This window comes from Neolamprologus multifasciatus, chromosome 5 (genome assembly GCF_963576455.1).
Source record: "Neolamprologus multifasciatus chromosome 5, fNeoMul1.2, whole genome shotgun sequence".
NCBI classification, from domain to species: domain Eukaryota; kingdom Metazoa; phylum Chordata; class Actinopteri; order Cichliformes; family Cichlidae; genus Neolamprologus; species Neolamprologus multifasciatus.
Window position 1 is genome coordinate 11759875 of NC_140443.1, and position 26357 is coordinate 11786231.

The 26357-nt window shown below is 40.1% G+C and overlaps 1 protein-coding gene across 2 annotated transcripts in view; it reads right to left on the reverse strand.

Annotated features, from left to right (window-relative positions):
- Positions 1–234: 234 nt before the first annotated feature.
- kctd6a (potassium channel tetramerization domain containing 6a) overlaps positions 235–26357 on the reverse strand; it is a 34800-nt gene continuing 8677 nt past the window's right edge. For both annotated transcript variants that reach the window (XM_085158556.1, XM_085158555.1), the window contains 4 exons: positions 21923–22092; positions 11224–11476; positions 4087–4245; positions 235–3937 (listed from right to left, as the gene is read on the reverse strand). In XM_085158556.1, the coding sequence (XP_085014682.1) occupies positions 3827–3937; positions 4087–4245; positions 11224–11476; positions 21923–22092 (693 nt within the window). In that variant the 3' untranslated portion in view covers positions 235–3826. The remainder of the gene's footprint in view (positions 3938–4086; positions 4246–11223; positions 11477–21922; positions 22093–26357) is intronic.

Below are 26357 nucleotides of genomic sequence, written 5' to 3' on the forward strand. Positions count from 1 at the left end.
CTTTTATACCTATATAACCTAAGCCATCCCACTAGGAGGAGTCGATACCGCCCAGAGGGTGTGTTTTCACACCTGAACGCGCATGCGCCGAGCACATCTGAACGCGCATGCGCACACGCACGAATCCGACCAAACGGGGTGGGAGGTGTGGGGTGGGGGGTGAGGGGGGTGGGGGTGGGGGGGGGGGGGGGCAAAAAAAGTGCAGGTGTATTACTACTCACAAGATCATACAAGATTTCAAAGTGCAGGAAAATCTCTGGGGTTATAAGAGGCAGTAAAGCATACACACACAATGTGTATGCTATTGCTATTTATTGTGGTTTAACATGTCAAGGACAAACATATAATATTGTCTGTCTCTCAGTGTTAGCCCTGTGATAGACCGGTGACCCGTCCAGGGTGTACCCTGTTCCTCGACTCCAACCTTTTTTTTAAGCTTCAGTTATACGAAATATACTAAACAACTGACAAATAACTAACCACATCTGCTTAATCATCTCCAACACAGCGGGGGAGGACAGCGTAATTTGCAGTCCACAAATATAATTAAAGAGGACATGAGCAATTTTGGATTTTGCAACGCATGGCGTTCCCTTCACCTCAACCGTAAGGAATATACTTTTTTCTCACATGTCCATCACTCATACTCTTGTCTGGATTATTTCCTAGTCAACAGCTCACTGACACTGAAATACACCCTATAGTTGTCAGCAATCATGCTTCTGTATCTTTAATTTTAATACATAAGAAGATCATTCTGCCAAGTAAAAACTGGAGATTTGATACATCATTGCTTACAGATGAAGATTTTATTAAATATTTAAAAAAAAACAGTGGGCTTTATATTTAGATTATAATGATCTCCCTGGAACATCCACATCTGTTCTGTGGGAAGCAGGGAAAGCTGTGATGAGAGGTAAAGTAATTTTATTCTCATCACATAAAAAGAAAACAAACATATTCAGAAATGAGAAGAAATCATCAAATCTTTAGAAGAAGCCTTTGTGTCATTTCAGGAACAGAAATACTGAACAAAAGATGTAAAACAAAACTACAATTAAATTAAATTATTAATTGAAAAAAACAGTTCTTAGTACAAAGATTTCGCTTGCAAAATTTTAAACATGGTAACAAATCTGCTCGATGTCTAGCTAACCAGTTAAAATTAAATAAAGAAAAATAAACTATATGTGCCATTAAAGACTTATCTGGGAACACCGAAATAACCAAACAGTCAAGTCATAGCACTGGAATCACCACTGACATCAGGTGAGAATTCTACAAAGAGTTTTGGACAATTCTGGCACCTGTATTCCACAGAATGTTGCAGGAAATTAAGGAAGATGGCAGACTACCACCAAATATGAATTCTGCCAACATTAGTCTCCTGCTAAAACCAGGCAAAGACCCTATATTTCCCACCAGCTATCAACATTAATAAGCCTGGCTAGACATAGAACAGGCACTATGCAATAATATGGAGATTTTGGATCTACCATTAATCAGCTCAAACATCATACAACATCAAATGATCTCATCTTTTTGTCCCACCTTTGTTATTATACTTGATGTGGGGGGTGGGTAAAGGCGTTGAGTGTCTGGGGATTGCCTAGCGACAAGTTTTTTGGGTGGGTTCAACCCGGGGGCTGTGGTCATGACCTGGATGGGGCTCTGGTCGGTCTTGGGTGGTATTTTCCTGGTGGCTGGGGGAGGGTCTGTGTCGGCGGACGTAGGTTACCGGCCATGGGTCTGGGACGGGTTTGGTGACTTGGGGTTCTGAGGATGCTCCGCCTCCGGGCTGGGGTTCTGGCTGGGCCTTGGTGGCTTGGGTCCTGGTTGGTGTGTTGCCAGGGTTGTGGGTAGGTGCATGCCTGGGGGCCCACCCCTAGTGCAGGGGGGCCTCTGGTGCGTCTAGGTTGGACAACTGTAATTCATTATTATCAGGATGTCCTATTACTCCCTGAAAAGCCTTCAGTTGATCTAAAATACTGCAACCAGAGTAATGACCAGGACTAGAAAGAGAGCGCATATCTCATCCCGTATCCACTTCCCTTCACTGGCACCCTATTAAATCCAAAATCGATTTTAAAAATCCTGCTCCTCATATATGAGGTCTTGAATAATAAGGCCCCTGCTTTTAAGGTCCAATCCTACTTCCCTACTTTTAAGATCAGGCTTAAATGTTTGTTTTTGATCAAGCATATAGTTAGGGTTGGATCAGGTGACCTTTAATCCTCCCTTATGCTGCACTGACTGTTTCTTCTTCAGTCACCTTTTTCACTCACACTGTGTTTATACCTCTCTGCATTTAATCATTAGTTGTTATTAATCTCTGGCTCTCATCCACAACACGTGTTTGTCCTTTCTTCCTCCCCTCACCCCAAACCAGTCATAGGAGATGGGTGCCCCTCCCCGAGCCTGGTTCTGCTGGAGGTTTCTTTCTGTTAAAAGGGAGTTTTTCCTTTGCATGGTACCAAAACACTTGCTCATAGGGTTGTTTATATGATTGCTGGGGTCTTTTCTGTTCTCTTTGTATTATTGTAAAGCACCTGGAGGCAACCACTGTTGCACGATATATAAAAAAAATGAATTTGAACTAAATAGAAAATTAAATTAATCACCAGCACCGTGACCTCTGGGTTAAAGAGGGAAACCTTCCAGCATGTTACCAGCATTCAGTTCAAAAGGTAGAATCTCGGATGATATTGGGGTACATAAGTGCATTCGGTATGGGCAGCTTGCATTTTTTGGAAGGAACTATGAATGCTGAAAAGTATATAAAGGTTTCCCTATAGAGAAAATATGGCACATCATTAAATGAAAAATACGTTAAAGACAACCACAAACTCTTCAGCAGCTGTAAACCTATATCAGGCAAGAATGGGAATTCGAACACCAAATTTGCAGACTCATAACCTTGATGCCCAGACGTCTTCAAGAAGTTTTGAATAGAAGAGGAGATGCTACACCATGGTAAACATGCCCCTGCCCCAATTTTGAGACCAGTAGCAAGCATCAAATTTGAAATGAGCTAAATTTGTGCAACTTCTCAGTTTAAACATTTGTTATATAATTTATGTTCTGTTGTGGATAAAATATTGGCTTGTGTGATTTTAAACTCTCTTAGTTGTCATTTTGTTCAAATTCAAAGTTTAGAACCCCCCCCCCCCCCCAAAAAAAACAAAAAAACAAAACAAAACAAAAACCAACAAAAGCACAAAAACAAAACCCTAAAACCTAATTCTGACCAATTTTAATAACACAAAACGGACCTTTTTTTAAAAAAAAAAGTAATATGTAGTGAACAATGATTGGCAGACAACCAATTTCGACCCCACTGACATGCCAAAACTGTATCCAACACTCACAATGTACTCAAAGGTATGATGAAGCATTCAAGGTATTTGATAACTGAACACCTGCATTTAAAACCATGAATATTAATCTGCTACTATAATCATTTTCAATCTGTTGATTTGCTCCAGATTAGTGAAGTCCAACACTGAGGAAGTGACATGATAAGCAGACATTCATAGATCCAGCTCATCTCAAAAGGTGCTTGAGGGTCAAACACCAACAGATTCCACATGCTTGAAGACTGTCTGTAAACATTTGTCCATTGGGTGTTTGTTTTAAAGCAGTAGTAGTATTTGTTGAAGTCGTCATGATGTCAGTGACCTCACTTTGTGCTTTAACCTTGGGTGGATTAACTCCAAAACACAAAACATACAATGTTTTCACAAAACAACAAACACAAAGAAGTTTCTGTCAGTGCCTGATGGCACATTAAATATCTGTAATGTAAATCAATCCTTTGTTTCATCCATCACTCATCGACTTTGCGAGCTCGGCGGCAGAATGTCCAATGATGTTCCACTGTGTTCTCATTAGCCCGTTCGCTCATGTGATGAACACGTGTGTTGCGTATCGTAAACCCCTGAAACATGAAGATGGACACAAAGTCATAGCACCACATTAAATCCAATTATATTATTGACTATATTTGGTTTTTAATACTTTCATTTCTTCCAAGATAATTTATTTCTACACACAATGCTAGCGGTGAGCTAAAAAAAATGGACTCACAGATTTGGAGATGAAGTCGAGGAGGTGGACACGCAGGCTGACCTCCTGTTGGTGGTCACATGGCCCGAAGGTGAAGGACACCTGGTAATCTCTGGTGTCCATCATGTGTTTGTTCCATTTTGTGAAACTGCAGGAGATTGACTCCAGCATTGCATGGATCTGGAGAAAGAGAGAACTGTGTGAGTGGTTAAACTTTAACACCGTCTCCACCAACTATGAGATTTTCTGGAGCAAATATGAAGACATTGACTCATCAATAGCGACAAAGCTTTCACCAAGGTAGGAGAGGGTGTTGAGGTTGTTACATATGTACAAAAGTACAGCTGTGCATCGTGAGCATAGCAATAGGAGAAGCCCTTGAAGCAGTTTAGTAGATGATCCAGGGTAATATGTATAAAGAAAACAAAACTGGATCAAGGATCGAGCCCTGAGGTACCCCTCACATGGGGGGCACAGATGAGGACAATGTAGTTATTAATAAGAATTCTGATGGATCTTTCAACTGAGTATGATCAGAGCCTTTGAATGGCGAGTCGTATCAGTGGGGACCCAGAATGCGGGCTTGACATGTTGTTCATATAGACTTCAGAGTAAAAATGTATACATAATATAATTATACAAAGTGCTAACAGAAAACCTTACAGTGCCTGCCTTCTTGACATACTGTATTTAAGTTTATGTGTCACAGTCAAAGCTGCTGTTGTTAATTTAATTTTTCAACATTGTATGCTAACCAACCCCAGTCACAACTTAGTATTTTTTGTTATTATTAATGGAATATAGATTTTTAAATCATTATAATTTTTTTTATCTGTCAGATTTTCTTCATTGTGTTGTCAGTAATTCCACAATAACTCAGACTGAAAATAATCTTAATGACAAATTAATTTAAGACTTTCAAAAGAAAGGATGCGATTGTCATGTGACTCTCGGTACTGTTAGCTGACATCAGAATGATTCGGTGGACCAGCATGAGGTTTGTTTAGAAAATACATTTCTCACTTAATAGTTTAAACATGAAATATTCACACACAAAAAAACACAAGTTACAAAAATTCACAAATATGCTCTTTGAATCTTAATTATACCTATATATCACAAAAACAGCTAGCCATTTACCTTACTGTTGTGCACTTATCATTTTATTACAGCAGTGGATAAATATGTTTAAACAGGCCACAAAGCTACAGGCCGTAATGTTATATTTCATTCAACCAGCAAAAGTTGTTTTTCTAATTTCATAACATTCGGATAAAATTATAAATATTTTTTTGTTCCTGGTTAATATTAAGTGTTTGATGCGTTATTGTCAACTGGTCATATGTCCAAAATCTACAAATTAATTCAACTTCAAATTCATGTTTTTATAGAGTGATCTTCTGTGGGAGCAGCCGATCACATAATGTATGAACTTCCTTTGGGATTAATAACACTCTATGAAAAAAATCAACTAACATGTTTTACTCCACAGCTGAAAGTGATTTCTGCATGGTAATACCTTACTGTCTAGTTTTTTAAACTTCTTACTTTCTTAAAAGTGCATCCCCAGCTAGTGTTACTAACTTTCAGGAACAATTGCGAGACACTATGACACACCATTGCCCTTAAAACATTTTTTAAAATTGGTCCACTAGAATGAACGGAGAAGATGCGACTCTCTATTCAACATCTCTGAGTATAAACCCATTTGAGAGCAGTGCCAGAGATACCAACCTAGCTGTATAAATCTAGATCTAGATCTGTCAGTGGTGTCTAAAACTGAAGGTAAGTCTTAGAGGACTAAAATGGAATATTCACCCTTATCTGGGTTCAAAAGAAGCATCATTAGCATTTTTTTAATAATACTGTTTCAGTGCTGTGGTTTCATTAGTAACCAGACTTGAATTTATCAAAGATATTGTTTTCCTGACAGGTCTATCAAGACTTTTTTTAATTGAATGCAAGTTTAGAAATAGTTCTGTAATTGGGATCTAGAGAGTGTTTTAAGCAGAGGGAAGACAATGTTTTGCAGTAATATGGAATGCAGCCAGATGAAAGGAAATGATTTATTTTAGACTAGGAAAGATGACTGGCAAAACATCATTAATAAATTTAGGAGGGACGTCAGCTTGGAAGGAAGAAGTACCTATGTGGGAGACTATATTTTAAGGAGATTTTGGAAATCAGATAAAACTTGGAAAACAAAACTTGATGAGACAGTTGAGCAGATGAAAAGGATCAAGACTTTTCCATTGTCTTCTACGGCAATGAATCTAATCTGTCGGGCTTTTATCAGAGCTATGCTATTGAGAACTGATGAACATACACTAACAAACCAATGAACTAAATCACTAAATTAAAAAAATAAAATAAAATTAGGTGTTGATATGGGCATATTGGAAAGAAGAGCTGAAAACCTAGCTGCTGAATTCTCATTAATGATACAAGACTGAGGAGTTTGCTTCTGGGAAGACTGGGAAGAACACTGGCTCTGACAAAAAAAATTATACAGTCATGTGAAATACAATAAAATTATGGAGTCAAATGAAATATTCTTAACTGTGATGGGATTAAGAATATATATTTTAAAAAAAAGCTTTAGACTTCAAACTACAATCTCCTGCTCTGAAGTCCATTTCTCATCTTAAACACTGAACAACATAACAGGTTTTTAATGATCAGATTTATGAGCAGAGAAGCAACGCAACAAATACGAAAGGATTAACATGAAGCTAGACATAGCTTCATTGTCTGATCATAGCCATTTAATATTCAAATAACTTGTCAATCAAATATCATAAAAAGAGAAGAAAGGCATGCATTTAATTTCTCCACTTCATTAATCCAACAGATAGTTCGCTCTTTGAGGAGCCAGTCTGACTGAAGCTTTGTGCAGCCATCTGTCCTACTACAGAGCACTTTCTGCTGTCACACTGCTCCCCCACTGGGGAGATAATGTCGATGTTTCACCCATGTTTGCTGAGAGAGTGAAGATTTATTGCTGTGGAAGCCTTGAAGCAAAAATGTAATCCTCAAAATAACAATGATGCTTTTTTGAGGAGTTGAGCAACAAAACTTGTCACACAAGTACATTTTAGTCCCCTGAAGGTTCTAATCTATATCAGATATTATGATGTCATCGTATTGCCTAGCAACGATCTAGCAATGGATTAAAATGACCTGTGTTTACCTTTTATACATCTGTAATGCCTTATAAAGAAAGTTTATCTTATGACAATAACACCCTCCATCCATCTAAATCTACAGCTTCACTTGTCCTCAGATGTCCCCTCCTGGTGACACTCCTGCAACACCAATCTGTCTGTAAAGCTCCAGTTTCACTCTCCCCTCTTGAACAAGACCCAGAGATATTTAAACTCCTTTGCTTGGGGGAGCAGCTCATCCCTGACCTGGAGTGGACACCTATCCATTTCCTGCTAAGGAAACCTAATTTTTAATTAACAAAAGCTGAATTATGCATGGTATATTATGATGCAATCACATTGCCTGGCAATCACCCAGCAACTGCCTTCTTATTGCCTTTATGCATCTACAACAGCTCACAAAAACATCTTGTTTTTTCTTTTTTTTTTTTGTATAATTTCAACAACATCTCATTTATATCTACAATATTTGAATTATAGACTTTTAGCAGGCTATAATGTACATGTTTGATAAAACAGCTTGGACACTCGAGTTAAAACTCCTTCTCTTGACATTGATTAATCTCTTAAAAATTATTTCTGTTCATCAGAATTACATATTTAGAGTTTTTGTCCTCATTTACACAAGTAACTCAACACTTCTGGCTCTTTTAGTATTCATGAATCTATGAATATAACATCAGCCACCAACTCCTTCGCTTCCTTCCCCACCTCCAGAGCTTTCCTCTGCTTCTGTGAGCCCCTCTCACAAGTTTCAAGCCACATGAAGGGAGACCCAGTGCCAGTCTACACTGCTGAAGTGTGCCTTTCATTAAGCAGGCAAGGAAAAACCTGAAACAAAGTGTGAAAATCAGGAGGTCACAAATAGAAGAAAGAGTGCTGTTCTAGGAGTCAAGGTAAAGAAGTTTGACACTTCTTGGAAAGCTTTTACTGCACACTTAAGGTATCGTCAGTTCACCCATCTGTAAGGTGCTTTCACATGGGCTGTGTCAAAAGATTTTACCTTCATGTTTAGCTTATTTGAATTGCACAGTAATGCCTGTACATAGCGTGTCAGCAAATTCTTTAGCTGGAACAAAGTGATCACATGAGGAAGTTGCTCAAGTTTAGACAACACCCACATGTATTGTTTTAACCCACTACAAGATCGTTAATCAACTTGTCCATCTTTGTCTTGCAAGGCTGCATCCTGTGCAGCCTCGTATGCAATCACCAGATAAGAAGTTGTTTTTTCCTAACTTGTACTCCACCAATGAGTGTTACGTGAGTAGGGCACTGTATAATAAAGTCTGACCAGATGCTTGGTGCGCATTTCTGCACTGACTCTGTAGTTGACAGATCGTGCACAGAAATCGTCCATGTACATGAATTAACTCTGGGCCCGTGATTCTTTGCTTTCCTGAGGTTTTTCTCCTTACAGGCTGTGATTTGAAACATGTTATTTTCAGTGGTTTCCACCTTGCAACGATGGTCTGGTGCTGTGCTGAGTAAAGTGCAACTGCAGCACAGCTTGGGAGATCCAGTGGATTTGGACCCTTCCTTGAAAGGGTTTGCATTAAAATAAAGTATACACAACAAGTGTGCTAACAGTCCTTGAGAAATGTACATAAACAAAGCGTAGATGTGTTATGAACACTGTGTGGCTCCCAATATAGAGGTTTCGAACCTTTGCAGTTCAGGTTTCAGCACTCTCCCACCTCTTATTCACTTTGAACATGATGGTGCAATTTGTTGCCAATCTGAATTGTGGATTGTGGAGCTGGAAAATGATGAACTTTTCTAACAGGATCCAATCAAATCAAGTTATAGAGAATAGAGAAGATGTTGCTTGTGCAGCCTGTTAGCTGTCCTGTAATTGCCCTGTTGTACATGAGCACAGTAACACTTTATCTCACACTAATGGTCTATTAGTTTGCCATTTGTTGCAGTTGTTGAGGGTTGAACCAATGTGGCAGAGCAACCTGAGCACTGAACAGCCTCTGAGCTACAACCCGCTACAGATCATAGAAAATTAGGATTAATGTATAAATTCAAAACATGTATTTAAAATTTTGTAGAAAAAAGCAAAAAATACTGGTAGCTGCTATTCCTCAGTCTCCTAGTAGATGTACCTTAGCTTTATATTTGAAAGTCCTAGGTCATATGCAGAAAAGTTGACCCCTGACTTTGAACTTGAGATCAAGGTCACTGAGATTCAAACTCATCCAAGGTTTTTAGTAGTTGCGTCTATGGTACAAATTTCAAAATCCTATGTCATCTCACTCTCAAGTTATTACATTCACAACCTTGGGTGTCCACGCTGTCCACCTGCCCAGTTGGGTCATGAAAATACGCCATCAATACACTTATGATTATGGGTCAGGCTTCATCAGGTGTGGCCTCCAGCTCGCACTGGAACAGTTTGCAGCTGAGTGTGAAGCAGCAGGAATGAGAATCAGCACTGAAGTCTGAAGCCATGGTCCTCAGCTGGAAAAGGATGGAGTACCCATGCCAGGCCAGGAACGAATTACTGCCCCAAGTGGTCGACTACTGGTGATGGCCAGAGGGGCTGATGGCGCGATATGGCAGCCTCGCTTCTGTCAGTCTGCCCCAGGGTAGCTGTGGCTACAACTGTAGCTTGCCTCCACCAGTGTGAATATGAGAGTGAATGAATAGTGGAATTGTAAAGCGCTTTGATGGTCCCAAAAAGCGCTATATAAATGCAATCCATTATTATTATTATAAGTGAAAGAGTTTAAGTATCTCGGGCTCCTGTGAGGGGAGAGGGCATGTCCCACCGAGAGGAGGCCCCGGGTAGACCCAGGACAGGCTGGAGAGATTATATCTCTTGGCTGGCCTGGGAACACCTTGGTGTTTCCCCAGATAAGCTGGAGGAGGTGGCTGGGAAAAGGGAGGCCTGGGTTTCCCTGTTTAGGCTGCGCGTCCACATTGAAATGGCCGAAAACACTTACGTTCCAGTACTGCGCATGCGTGAAACGCAAGAAGATTCGACCTGCCTCATTTCTGTCTGCTGCTTATTTACTTTCCGGCTCTTGAGGTGGAGTTTTTGCTGCCAGTAACACAAAAGTAGGAAGTTGCAAAAGAGAGTTAAAGAATTTGAAGAAAAGCTATCTGGAGCATGTACAGACTGATATTAATCTTTAATAAGGCTGTCAAAATTGAGAGCAAACAAAACAACTGCTGTGTCTTAGTTTAATTGGTCACATGACTGCATCATATGACTAACATGTGTCATCCTTTTAGAAAGTTTGCATTTTCGCTGTCCACACTGCGGCACAAGAGCAGTTTTGCACGTTTTCAAATGTATGCGTTTTCGAGAGCGTTTTGAAAACGCTGCGTTTTCCATGAGTGAAAACGCCATCTCAGTGTGGACGGGAGGCCAAAACGAAGAGAAAACAACGCAGCCAAAGCTACTGTTTTTATTGTTTCTTCACCACTTCCAGGTGTGAGGACAGTGAAGAGAGAAAAAAAAAAACCAAATACTGCAGAGTCATCACACTCTTCAGAGTCTGTGACAAGAAGATTTTAAACTTCAGTGAACGTAGAAAGATATTCAACAATTTAAGATTCCAGAATTAATAATATATAAGGGGAAAAAATGCAATACTGTAGATGTTAACTTCACACAGTGTACTTTTTCCAAAAAGCATGTCACATCACCTATTTTGTAGTGGTTAAACTAGTTAAAAGAAATAACCTATTATAGGCGTGCCGAATTAGTTATGGTAAAACTGTAATAATTAGTATTATTTTTTAAAAAGTAACATTTCCAGGCAGCATGTATAGACACTCAATGGAAAATGCAAAAGCAGTAGCAGAACTTAAAATTTATGAATCCGGCATTAAGCATAAAAAACGAATCACTTTTATTCAAATTTTTTTTTTTTTTTTCTAGAAGCAGACTCAGAAGCAGTCTACAGGAAAAATAAATAAATATACTGTATAATCTGCTGTGATAGATCAATACAGCCTGACCAGGCCTTTTCCCACTAACCTTGGTGGTGATGGTGAGCTGGGTGATGATGACTGCAACAGGATTGGAGTACTTGGAAAGCTTCCTGGTGCTGGACAGCTCAACCACCTCTTCGTAGCTGTCTGTGGGGTAGGGCAGATGCGGCTTGGGGTCTCCCAGGCACTGGATAAGGGGCTCAATCTGATAGAAGTCAGCCTCCTTTCTTAGCAGCTCTGTCTCCTTGAAGTCACATGGTAATGTGAGCTCTGACGTCCGCAGGAAGTTGAGGATGTAGCTGAAATAGCATAACCAGAGACAGGATCAGTCAAGACTGCTGAAATAGCAGAACAAGAGACAGGATCAGTCAAGACTGCTGAGCCAACAATTCTGAGCTGTCGGCTCTCCTGTTGGGGCAGGAGAGCTGCTAAATGATGTGCAAGTAAGCTAAATAATCATGTTTCAGCTAGTCTAGTTCATTTGCTGTTATGGAGTTCTTGTTATGGATAAAAAAAATGTCTTTTTTTGTTTCAAAATAGCTGATAACTATTCGCTGATAGCTGCCAACATCTGCGAACAAATATTATTCTATAAAGTGGTTCTATATAGTGTGTAACTGTTCATATAGAGCGTTATTAAATTTATTGCTAATGCAGTCATATGGCACACTGACCTCTGAGGAAATTTTAAATGGAACTCGCCATCAGAAAGGTTGCCTACCCCTGGTTTACTGTATTTGCAGCTGTTGAAAAAAAAAATTGATGATTACTGCCATTAGGTTCTGGATGTATTAAACAGACATACTATGTTTAATACAAAGGTTTCTAGTCCTTTAGTCAAAGGCTTTTGTTGGTTGGGCTAGACTGTGAATTAACGTTAACTGTTACATAGCAAAGAGAACTTATGTTAACCAAAGAGTTTTCACAGGTATTCTTGTGGCTGGCCACAGGGGAGACTTTTGGCAGCGGATAATGAGCCTCTTTGTTTCAGCCATCTACACAAAACATAGCAAAAAACCCCAAACAAACAAAAAAACAAAACAAACAGTTGAGTGTAGCCCAAATATAAATAGTAATTAGTTAAGATGTCTTATCATACTATTGTAATAATAAGTGTAACCCAGAGATAAATCTGTTTTACTAGATTTTAGTAATTTCCCAATTGCCTACTGGTGATGGCCAGAGGGGCCGAGGGCGCGATATGGCAGCCTCGCTTCTGTCAGTCTGTCCCAGGGCAGCTGTGGCTACAACTGTAGCTGCCTCCACCAGTGTATGAATGTGAATGAATGAATAGTAGAATTGTAAAGCGCTTTGAGGGCCCTGAAAAGCGCTATATAAATGCAATCCATTATTATTATTATTATTATTATTTTCTGCCATTGAACACATCACAAAAACATGACTCCAACCACATGACTTTGCTCAGCCAATCGGATGGCATGTAGGTCATAGTAAGCCTGTCCTCCCGTCAGATGCGTGGAGACAAGCCAGGTGACAGAGTTGTTGCAGGTTTGTATTGGCAAATACTTGCTTTTCCCGTTTTAATGCATTTTTTTAACACCAACTAACTTATGCGACTTAGACGCTGATTACTGTGAGCCAGAGCCGTAGTGTTGTTGTGCACCGAACGGAACGGAATTGGTGAGTTTGAACTTTTAATTGACTGTTTGTATTGCTACCAGCTGACGCCAATTGGCGGCTGCCGGTCCAAACAATTTGATTTTGATTTTTGATTTGTCTGATATTTGTTGAATAACAAATGTTGTGAAGCTATATAATATGTATATAGCAGTTGGAATGTTTCAGTTAAATCCTTATTGGCTAAATATACTGTTTATTCATTTATAAATCGTGTACACAGGAACAAGAATAACTTAAATAGCAGAACCAGAGACAGGATCAGTCAAGACTGCTGAGCCAACAATTCTGAGCTGTCAGTTAAAGTTGGGGCAGGAGAGCTGCTAAATGATGTGCAAGTAAGCTAAATAATCATGTTTCATACATTTTTTCCTAATGTTCACTCTATATGACATTAAAGAGATGTTATATAGATTGGGGTGGCTGTGGCTCAGGTGGTAAAGCATATCAGCTACTGATTGGAAGGTAGGTGGTTCAATCCTTGGCTTCCCCATGCCAAGTATCCTTGGCCTAGTTGCTCTCCGATGCATTCATCGGAATGTGAATGTTGGTTAGACTGAACTTGAGTTTAGAAGTGCTTGTATGAATGGGGTGAATGAGACATGTTGTATACAGTGCTTTTAGTACTCCAGGAGAGCAGAAAAGCGCTATATAAGAATCAGTCCATTAAAGAGAGAGCATTTTCCTAATCATTGTCCAACAAAAGGTTTTCCCCACTGACTTTGATTTATTTATATACTACAGTGGAGTCTAATATGTGAAAAAGCACCATTTAGTAGATTTATATGTTATCTGTCCATCCAGTGCATCCATCGTCTACCACTGCTCCAGGTCCTGGAGGATGCTATCTAAGCAGAGATGCCCAGATCTTCCTCTCCCAAGCTAACTTGTCTAGCTCTTCAGCGAGGCATTCCCAAGTCAGCCAAAAAAGGACAGAGGGAGATGTACTAAGCGGGACAAATTAGTTTAAGGTTGCAAATGAACCAATGGGAAGGGAAAGTGGGACTCACCCAATTATTGGAGTTGATTCTAATTTGGTTGTATTCTAGTTTGTGTGAATGTGAGTATGAATGGTTGTCTGTTTCTCTGTGTATGTCCTAGAACACATTGGCAACCTGTCCCGGGTGTACCCCATTTCTTGTGCCATGGCAAGACAGGCTCCATTCCCCACAACCCTGAATTAGATAAGTGGGGGGAAAAAACAGATGGATGGATGGCTATACCAAGATGCAACCACTTTATTTCAGTAATGACTGGCATTCTGCCAAGAGCAGCACAAATTAGCAGGTCATAAACAAACAGAGCCAATGAGGAAATGAGTAACATACTGATAAAAAATTACAGTGTAAATGCAGAGTTTATCAATTTGTTTCTTTCTGAAAAGAGCAAGGCAATTTAGATCAGTGAGAGGAAACTAAAGGAAAAATCAATGTTTCTATCATAAGGGCTAACTCATCTGTTAAAAAAAGAAATAGCTAGAGACTGTGTGTGGATAAAGGTGTGTAAATTCTGGATGAATCTGTATCCTTGTATCCCTCAGACACACCACATTAATTTCTGCTTTGTTTCACTGAAATTTTATCATTACTGAGGACCAGACAGACAAACATTCAGGTTAAGGACTCAATGTAAAGCTTTAAGAGAGAGACAATGTTTTGGCATTGTGCTGACAGCTTTGAGCCATCCACCTGTGCCAATTACACACTCATTCTGATAAACTCTCCCTCCATCATCACACATGAAAGAACACTCCTAGTGGCAACACATACATATCAGTCACAAACTACGATGCTTTTTCTGTATTAAATCGAGCACAGATTAATGCCACATACCTATATCAGGTCTGTGTGATTTATTTAAATAATGTCCTCCTAAAATGTTGTGTTATGAAAGGAAAACTTATAAATTCTTATGAAAGAATACACAGGCTGCAGAATTTCCCTTGGTCCTCCAGCAACCACCACATTCTGGTCAGATGCCCGAACCAGCTACTAGCAAATTATTCTTTTTATTTCAATGTGTTTCATTTTTGTTTTTCTTTTTGCTCTGGAGGTTTGCAAAGGCCTCTGTAGCAACTCGAGTCCCCTGAGCCCAGCCTCTCTTTCATCATGAGATTTTTGGACTCATTTTTCATTCAGCCATGCTTCACAGAATCCCAGGAGGTTTTGAGAAGAACAGAATAACATAGTTCAGGGTCAGACTGAATAAAACGTTGATTCTTTTTTCCATTCGTTTACTGCAGGGGTCGTCAACCCTAGGCACGCATGCCACAGTTGGCACGCGAAGGGTTAACTGATGGCACGGCCATAGCTGGACTGGTCATAGGGCATACTGGGCATTTGCTCGGTGGCCCGATGATTTTTTTAATTATTATTATTTTTGTAACGGTATAAACAATGAAAGGTGTTGGATTGGCCAAATGTTGGCCGGTGTGTAAAAATAACTCAGTTGGTTGGTGGTGGCATCGCAGAGCTTCCACAGATTCAGTAACATTAACAAGTGGTAGAGGCCAGCACGTGGATGAGAGCGATCGGAGGCAGGACGAGGAGAGACCTGAGGCGGCTGCTGGTCTGAGCGTCAGGTGAACTGAACTTCAGGTAAGAAGTTATGATCGGCTTTTCTCTCTTATTTGTTTGTCGCCCACTTTGCGCCAGAAAGAAGAAACCAGCGGAGGTCTCGTTAAACAACAGCAGCACGTTTAAGCTTGATCAGTTGTTGTTAGAATTTATTTAATGTTAAATTCTAGTATCAGCTGAGGTTTGCTGGAGCCACAGCTGTAAAAGCTGCTGGTAATGATATCGGTTTGTATATCTGGTGAGAGGGAAACATTAAGATGAAACCAGGAAATGTCCTTACTGAATCATCAGAGCTGAACAGGTGATGGAGAAACAGGTTTACCTTTTAGGTGACATGAATGAGTTGAAGGGAAGTTATGAACTGTTTCTGAGAGACAAATAACACCAGGATCATTTTCTAAGTAGCTGACAGCTGGTAACTGTGCAGGGGCGGATCTAGCAAAGTTTTGCTAGGGGGGCCAGGTGGGGCATTAACAGGGAAAGGGGGCACAAAGAAATACTTTATTTTCATTTAAAATGTCTGGCTGTTATTAAATAATTATCTGAAGCTTACAACCAAAGTTTTTATCTGATGTAAAATGCATAGAAATCATACATATACCAACAAGACTGTACATCACTGTCACAACAGCGTTTGTTTCCATTCAAAGGCTTTATGGCTTTAATACCTGGTGGGCCGGTCTCTAGTCAAAATGCCCGGGCTGTTTTTTTGTCCCAGTCCAGCCCTGGGAACGACACGCAGTGAATTAATCTGAGAAGGTGCATCAAAAAATAAATGGCCGCGCCAGCGGTGCACATTGCAAATCAGCTCGCATAGACACATTAGTTGTGCCTCTTCTTAATGACGGTATCTTAACTAACAACCCCAACTACCAGACTAAAAATAACTTAGCCTACTGGTAAGAGGGTTAGCTTTCCACATTCCGACACTTCAAAAGCTTCAGGAGCTTTCCGCTCAGCACAGCATCAGCACCACGGAAATACACAGATACATCCGTAGACTTGAGACACAATGCATTTTTGGGACTTTCAGGTGTATGGACCAATGTTTTATTTTCTGATCAAACCAGAAATCTTTAATGAGCAGCTAGATTTGTCTTGCATTAACTGGCTGAGTTAATGCCAGTTAATGCAACATCGAAGCAGCTGGAATCCACAGCTGTGCGTGTTCATGGAGCTGCATTTTCACCTGCTGGACATCACTACCTGACAAGTTTAACTGTCTTCAGAACATTGCAGAGGCCTTATTGACAGTATTTGGCTCTACATACAGTGGGGCAAAAAAGTATTTAGTCAGCCACCGATTGTGCAAGTTCCCCCACTTAAAATGATGACAGAGGTCAGTAATTTGCACCAGAGGTACACTTCAACTGTGAGAGACAGAATGTGAAAAAAAAAATCCATGAATTCACATGGTAGGATTTGTAAAGAATTTATTCGTAAATCAGGGTGGAAAATAAGTATTTGGTCAATAACAAAAATACAACTCAATACTTTGTAACATAACCTTTGTTGGCAATAACAGAGGTCAAACGTTTACTATAGGTCTTTACCAGGTTTGCACACACAGTAGCTGGTATTTTGGCCCATTCCTCCATGCAGATCTTCTCAAGAGCAGTGATGTTTTGGGGCTGTCGCCGAGCAACACGGACTTTCAACTCCCGCCACAGATTTTCTATGGGGTTGAGGTCTGGAGACTGGCTAGGCCACTCCAGGACTTTCAAATGCTTCTTACGGAGCCACTCCTTTGTTGCCCGGGCGGTGTGTTTTGGATCATTGTCATGTTGGAAGACCCAGCCTCGTTTCATCTTCAAAGTTCTCACTGATGGAAGGAGGTTTTGGCTCAAAATCTCACGATACTTGGCCCCATTCATTCTGTCCTTAACACGGATCAGTCGTCCTGTCCCCTTGGCAGAAAAACAGCCCCATAGCATGATGTTTCCACCCCCATGCTTCACAGTAGGTATGGTGTTCTTGGGATGCAACTCAGTATTCTTCTTCCTCCAAACATGACGAGTTGAGTTTATACCAAAAAGTTCTACTTTGGTTTCATCTGACCACATGACATTCTCCCAATCCTCTGCTGTATCATCCATGTGCTCTCTGGCAAACTTCAGACGGGCCTGGACATGCACTGGCTTCAGCAGCGGAACACGTCTGGCACTGCGGGATTTGATTCCCTGCCGTTGTAGTGTGTTACTGATGGTGACCTTTGTTACTTTGGTCCCAGCTCTCTGCAGGTCATTCACCAGGTCCCCCCGTGTGGTTCTGGGATCTTTGCTCACCGTTCTCATGATCATTTTGACCCCACGGGATGAGATCTTGCGTGGAGCCCCAGATCGAGGGAGATTATCAGTGGTCTTGTATGTCTTCCATTTTCTGATGATTGCTCCCACAGTTGATTTTTTTCACACCAAGCTGCTTGCCTATTGTAGATTCACTCTTCCCAGTCTGGTGCAGGTCTACAATTCTTTTCCTGGTGTCCTTCGAAAGCTCTTTGGTCTTGGCCATGGCGGAGTTTGGAGTCTGACTGGTTGAGGCTGTGGACAGGTGTCTTTTATACAGATGATGAGGTCAAACAGGTGCCATTCATACAGGTAACGAGTGGGGGACAGAAAAGCTTCTTACAGAAGATGTTACAGGTCTGTGAGAGCCAGGGATTTTCCTTGTTTGAGGTGACCAAATACTTATTTTCCACCCTGATTTACGAATAAATTCTTTACAAATCCTACCATGTGAATTCATGGATTTTTTTTTCACATTCTGTCTCTCACAGTTGAAGTGTACCTCTGGTGCAAATTACTGACCTCTGTCATCATTTTAAGTGGGGGAACTTGCACAATCGGTGGCTGACTAAATACTTTTTTGCCCCACTGTATCTGTGTGAGCAGATTTTCTCTCACATGAGTGTCCTCAGGTAGCCGTCTGAATGCTGGACACTCGGAGACCTGTGTCTCTGAGTGGGAGACCAGAGATCATATTAGCATGTGTGTCTCTGTATTAACAGACATGCCATATTGGCTTAGTTTATTTTTCTTATCATTGTTGTGAGGAGACCATAAATAGCATTTGTATTTTCCGTTGTACAGTTCATTTGCTGTTATGGATAAAAAGTCTTTTTTTGTTTCAAAATAGTTGATAACTATTCACTGATAGCTGCCAACATATGCAAACAAATATTATTCTATAAAGTGGTTCTATATAGTGTGTAACTGTTCATATAGAGCGTTATTAAATTTATTGCTAATGCAGTCATATGGCACACTGACCTCTGAGGAAATTTTAAATAGCACTCGCCGTCAGAAAGGTTGCCTACCCCTGGTTTACTGTATTTGCAGCTGTTGAAAAAAAATTTGATGATTACTGCCATTAGGTTCTGGATGTATTAAACAGACATACTATGTTTAATACAAAGGTTTCTTTAAAGTCCTTTAGTCAAAGGCTTTTGTTGGTTGGGCTAGACTGTGAATTAACGTTAACTGTTACATAGCAAAGAGAACTTATGTTAACCAAAGAGTTTTCACAGGTATTCTTGTGGCTGGCCACAGGGGAGACTTTTGGGAGCGGATAATGAGCCTCTTTGTTTCAGCCATCTACACAAAACATAGCAAAAAAACCCAAACAAACAAAAAAACAAAACAAACAGGTACTAGGTGAGTGTAGCCCAAATATAAATAGTAATTAGTTAAGATGTCTTATCATACTATTGTAATAATAAGTGTAACCCAGAGTAAAATCTGTTTTACTAGATTTTAGTAATTTCCTAATTGCCTACTGGTGATGACCAGAGGGGCCAATGGCGCGATATGGCAGCCTCGCTTCTGTCAGTCTGCCCCAGGGCAGCTGTGGCTACAACTGTAGCTGCCTCCACCAGTGTATGAATGTGAGAGTGAATGAATAGTGGAATTGTAAAGGGCTTTGAGGGCCCCGAAAAGCGCTATATAAATGCAATCCATTATTATTATTATTATTATTATTATTATTATTATTTCCTGCCATTGAACACATCACAAAAACATGACTCCAACCACATGACTTTGCTCAGCCAATCGGATGGCATGTAGGTCATAGTAAGCCTGTCCTCCCATCAGATGGGTGGAGGCAAGCCAGGTGACAGAGTTGTTGCAGGTTTGTATTGGCAAACACTTGCTTTTCCTGTTTTAATGCATTTTTTTAACACCAACTAACTTATGCGACTTAGACGCTGATTACTGTGAGCCAGAGCTGTAGTGTTGTTGTGCACCGAACGGAATTGGTGAGTTTGAACTTTTAATTGACTGTTTGTATTGCTACCAGCTGACGCTAATTGGCGGCTGCTGGTCCAAACAATTTGATTTTGATTTTTGATTTGTCCGATATTTGTTGAATAACAAATGTTGTGAAGCTATATAATATGTATATAGTTGGAATGTTTCAGTTAAATCCTTATTGGCTAAATATACTGTTCATTCATTTATAAATTGTGTACACAGGAAAAAGAATAACTTAATGTATTTAGCTTAACTGGCTGACATTTTTGTATTATTCTTGTGATTTCTTATTGGCCTTGTTTATTTAATGCAGGCCAGATGAACCTTTTTGGGTATGAAAAAGGATGGCGAGCCAATGAACGGCTAGGAGCAGGAATCATTCTGCATTGAAGCTTCCACTGGACTGGTAGGAAGTTATCAAAGACGATGCTCTGTCCCCATTTTCCGAATACACTGATTTCCGCAATCATGCACACCATTCCCCCCGTTTATGGACAATAGCGCTTGGACATCTCTCATGGACATAAAAGATTTTTTTTAATGTGCACAATTAGTCCAGTGCATGCTCTAAAAGCTCTAAGACCCTAAAAATAAAAAAAATTAAGAACTATTTGGTTTAGGGTATCAGTGTTATGATAGATTTCAAAATTTTATATTTAAAGATTAGTGTCTTGAAATTTCCCGTACTTATAACAGGATCGTTTGGACATTCATTTGAATGGTGACTTTCCAGCAGACTACCACTTGCCATGTTATCCATTTAATCTCAGCTGGCACAGCCTTAATGTCCCTTTTTCCACTCATATAGTGTTGCTGCCCAATCTAAAAGCAGTTTCCACCAAGGATACACTAGTGCCAGTGCCGAAAAGTATGACTTCACATAACTTCTGGGGCCAAAGTTGGAACCACAGATGCAAATAGCTATGGTAGAGAATACCACAGGAATTTAATGATTAACAGGCCACAGATTCTGTTAACAATGACTGTGTTCCCATGGAAATTATCTCAACTCCTGATAGTGATACTACTTGAGAATCAATAGACTATGTGCACGTTAGCATATGCTACTTCAGGTGTGGAAACTCCTGTGGGGAGCTTTGTTTCCGGTGTCCTATTCGCGCTTTGTTTACGGTCCAAAACAAGTTAAGCAAATGAATGAATCAAGCGGCGATTTACATTTCTATAGATGTCTTGGGCATTTACCCAATATATCTGTAAATGATGTTCATCGACTTGTCGATATTTTTTCCCCCGCGCCTCAGAGCAAAACAGAAAAGGGATTCAAATTTTATATTTCTCAGTATCTGTAAACAGCGGTCCCTCGTTTATTGCGGGTGTTATGTTCTAAAAGTAACCAGCGATAGGTGAAATCAAGTAGCCAATTTTATTTTTTGACGGTGCAAAACGTTTCGTCGACATACAGTACTGCACTTCAGAGTCACACTGCTAGCGATCGATGCAGCGATTCTGTACTGTACAGGAGAGACGTCACGGAGGAGATCATCTGCAGCGATCAGGACGCAGGACACAATGTGATGTAAAATAAGCATGCAAACTTGCACTAAAAAATCTGCGAAACAGCGAGGTGAAAGGTGAACAGCGTTATAACGAGGGACCACTGTAATTTTGAAGGTAAGTCACAACATACCCTTCGTAAATACTAATGTATAGAAACCCTTACCAGCAATCATTCATTTGTGTGGCTTTTTTCACGGTTTGTTAACATGCTGTGTAGGTGTGTACTTGACTAGCTGATATCGACATAACGGGGAAACATCTGGTTTGACTATTCTTCACCTGTAGTTTGAATGCTGAACATTTGCCTGTTTAAATCATAAGACCAGTCACTATACAGAGATGTGCTTCTGAATGTGGACGATGTGCCTTCTGCATGCAGTAATGCAGTTCTGCTTGTGTTGAGTGATGTAAACAACTGATCGATCTAAACTCTTTCAACGTCAAAATTGATCATTCGATTTTTTATGACACAACAGTGGCGAGTGTTCCCACCTTCTGCTCTTTGTAACTTAACGCGAGCTTTCCGTCTTCGAGTTTTGGACATGATTTTGGAGTATATCTTCGCAGTAGCGATTGACCGCAAAGTAAAGCTACCGGAAATGTACAACCCCACATCCGGTCTCAAACCAGGAAGTTAGCATTTTCTCGTGCACAGGGTCTATTATCAAACCTGTTGAAACTTGGCCAGGTCCTCAAAAAGCACTGCATTGCATCTCATCAATCAACTGCAGAAGTTAAAATTAAAAAAACCCATCTCACTCACCGAAACAGTGGGCCGTCACGGTCAATGAAGTAGTTCCCGTGCGCATCCCTGACAGTGGGGAGGTCACCTCTGAACATGGCTCCCAGCATAGAGTCTGGGTAGCGCTGTAGCGTAGACAGGGATGTGCTATACACACAGCCGCCCACATTCAGAGTAACTGGCTCCCCCATCTGGACAAAGTAGGCAGGCAGAGAAAACACTCAAGGCTTTTGTAAATGGCAGTTTTTTTCCACAGCAGACATTGTGACTTCTCACTAGGGTTATACCTAGGGCTGTTCGATATAACGGTATATATCGGATAACGATATAAAAACGTCTATTGTTTCATTTTACGCTATCGTTTGTTTTGTGGTGTCGCAAAATAAACTGTTTACGGCAATATTTTTTCATCGTTTTGATGGTCACTGTAGTGGCTATATTAATTTCTTAAAGTTCTCTCTTTCTCTTATATTTTATATAACCACACTACGGACGGACAAGCAACTGTTTTTATGCGTCGTCGTTAGCAACAACGACTGTAAAACCATGGCGTGTCCGCTTGTTTATCTTCCACATAAACCTTTCACAATAAAGCATAAGATCCTGTTGAGACTTTTCAAAATAAACTTAATCACGTAAAAGAGTATGCAGATTATTTACAGATGAGAAGTAAAAAACAGCCGCCAGGTGCTAAAAAAATAAACGTTAAACTCAAACGTTAGAACAGGCTTTTCCCCGCAGCACGCCGTGTAATAAATACTCACAAAGAAAACGGCGGCCGTTACAACTTATGTCTAAAAATGTATAGTTTCATGCATCGGTTAAAACACTCGACTCCAGGTACACGACGCCCAGCTGGAAACACTTTACGCAAGTCGAGCTGCGCGAGATTCTCAGAATGTACATAAAATGTTACATTTTTGTGATTTATTACGTTATCGGGACGATAGATGTCTTATATTGGGATATGAGATTTTGGTCATATCGCACAGCCCTAGTTGTACCTAGATTTTCAGTCCCATGCAGACTCAAGGGGTTAAACAGTGAAAACAGGCCTAATATGCATGAAAATCAGGAGAACATGAGCATGAGACTGAACATGATGACCTAGGCTACCACACAGCTGCAAGCTGTTTCAGCCTGGGCAAAGTGCTATAAAGAGTATGAGACAAAACAGAAGACAGACATGGACATTGCTCAACTCTCAGATGCAGACTTGAAGACTGGTCTCACATTTGCTGGTGATGTGTCTATTCTTTATATTCTGACATCAAATATTGAACCTGGCTTGAGATCAACATTAAACAATGAAGCGTCACATGGATTAGCACTACTCAACACTTTATTATAGTCCTCATGTATTGCCTTACAAATTGTGGGAGTGTTGCATTTTATCTCACAACACACGTGGTTTTCTGAGCACAGATGATCAGTATTTTAAGTCTACCAAAGTCGAATTTTATGTGTGTATTTTGTGTACTTTATTTGGATTTGCCTTTATGCCATTTTATTGGCTTTGAACATAGTGGAGGATGGAGAGCACATGTGCTCCTTTGATGGGTGATGGTACTGGAGTGTTTCAGGTCGTTGTGACCCGCTAATGGTGGTAAACACAGAACTGGAAAATACTGGATTTTCTGAGCTGAACACATGCCAGAGATGACATCAGGACTGGAATTTTAAGGGGGAGTGGAAAAGGTTAAGCCTAATAAACCATTCTCTGAATTGAAGTGAAAGCCCCTGTGGGTCTGGAGGGGTCCATGTGTCTACAGTTTAACACCCCAGGGGACCTTTTTGACGATTTCTGTCTATATTCTCAGAGTTTTTTTCGAAAGTGATTTTCAATAAACTGAAATTTGAAGCTACAACTCCAATGTTTTTCAAATATATTAGCACCAGCTTGAAAGTTTGGATTGACTAAATTTGGTCTTTGCTTTCAGTTTTTTGACACAACTCTACAATAATCTGTAATATTAAATCATTTCTAAAACACTAAAGTGTCTGAATTTTGCAGTAAAAGGTTTAAAAGCACCTATTTTCATCAGCTTAACATATCTCCCTTGTTCTTATCCTCAGATAGTTTTCTGAAGGTCATGACCAGAGCGAGGAAACCCCAAAATATCTACACAAAAAAAGACAAGAAAAGATCACACAAAGAGAAAAGGACAGAGGTGCCATCATTCAAATGCCAGACATGTTTGGCTGGTGAAAGGCTAGCAGAGAGAAGGACAGGTTGGACAGCAAAATGGCTGCATACCAAAAAAAAAAAGACAGACAAACAGATCTGATTTACAATAATTTCCTTATGAGGACTTGTTGCTTGTCCAGAAAAACTGGTCAAGTCCAGACCATGTGCTACACAAACAGCTCCCTTAGGAGGAAATATAAGCACAGTGGTAGGTTCAAATGCACTCATCATCTACAACTGAGCAAACAAATGTGAAACTGAATAAACTGAATACGGGATCATATAAAATCATCTCTATGCTTCATCTCAGTCTCTGCCCATTTAGTACTGGATGGTATACTTAATATAGCTGTATACTGGCCTCAATTTCACACATGATAGGACTTCTTTAAATCCTACTAGATCAATGAACAAAGACACAGCCACTGGGGGGTTTTATTATGATGTATTTATAGTAGCCACTAGTAGTAGAAACCGCACACTGACACATAGCTTGAACATAGCCTGGATAATCCTCCTTTCTGACACTTTGAATGACCAAAATTTACAAAATGGACTCATTGTTTTATTCAATCAGACCTGAAATGAGTCAGGGCATGAACTCATCTAGAGAGGGTTTACAGAGGTCAGGGCAAAAGTCCCTTTTCCCATAGAATTCTATAGGATAGGAAGTGTTTTTGCAGCCACAGCTATCACCCCCTGGTGGCCATTATAAACAATGCAGGTTTAAGATATTTCCCTGTTGGCTTCACGTTTCAGACCCAGAAACAGTCTTTTTTTAAAAAAAAAAAAATACTATATGATATTATATAAAAAAACAATTAGTTGATAACTAGAAGAAGAAGCTCCACTGACACACAGAGACAGGGAACCAGGTATAGAAGAAGTAGAAGTGGAAACAGGAAGCAAAGAAATCTATGTTGATTTTTTTTTTTTTTTTTTGCTTTCTCTTTATTGGAGTGTCCACTTCCTGACACTTTTTCTATCCTCCTGATGTGCTGTTCATTTACATTCATATCTTATGCACATAATATTAAAAATTCATTGTGTGCATACTGTGAGTACAAGAAAACTATTATTGGATATATTATATATTAGATATATTTGCTTAGATGAGAGGGTCCAGCAGTAGATCAGAGGAATAGGGAAGTGTGTTTCAGTTTGGTTTACCTATAGGCCTGAGTGTGTGTAATTGTGTAGAGGGAGAGGAATTTATTGACACTGGGGGTCTGCCTGCCATAAAAGGAGACAGGAAGCTACAGTTGGGGGATGCTAGGACTGTATGGAACAGATAGTATAGAGAGGAGAAGTCTGTTACCCATTGTCCCTGAATGTAATAAAAGCTCATAATTGTCACAACTTAGAAGTAGGTTTGCAGGAGACCCTCCACATGCTTAGCTGTAAAAGTAAGACAACAAGAGGCCAATGGCCCAGTGGATGCAGAGTGGGGGTCTCAGTGCTTGTAATCTGATAACTATGCTTTGTATGTTTTGTAGAGGAATTTGGTGTAGTTTGGGTGAAGGGAGATGGACTTTTATGACCGACAGGAAGTCACATATATAGAGACGCACAGTCACTAACGTGCATTCACATACACACACAGGTAAGCGCATACACAAGCACTCACTAGGGCTGCCACAATTAGTTGACTAGTCATGATTACGTCGACGATTTTGATAGTCTTTTGAAAGAAGCTTTGTAAGATCACAAAAGACGCAGGAATAAGTAGTAGGATTTAAGAGTGTAATAACGGACTGAAACAGAAGATGACAGCACTGCATGTACAAGGATGCCAGCTGCCGTTAAACCCCGAAGAAGAAGAAACTGTGTCCCAGAATTCATAGCGCGGCCCTGTTCAGTTTCCAACAATGGCGGCAGCTAGTTAGTTTTAATATTACAATTATTATTCTTTCTGGGTCACAAAATAAATTTTCAACATATTTTCAGGCGAGAATGTAGCTGTGTAAACCGCAAATATCTGCTCAGTTTATCAAGACACCACATATTTTCAAAAGCGCTCTGACGTTTTAGGAGACGTCTGTTACCCACTAGCTCGATAGCTAGCTGGGGGCAAGGCTCACTAGAGCCCGTGAGAACACCGGACTCCCGGCAAATCGTTTTCAAACCCACCGCCGTCTTTCGCTACTCAGGTTAAACATGATATATAAGTCACTTAGATAACTTCAAAATGTTATTGTTTGTTTGTTTTTTAGTATTTTATTTGTTCCTGAGTAAGTCGGTTTGGCTTAGAGATGGCACGATACCACT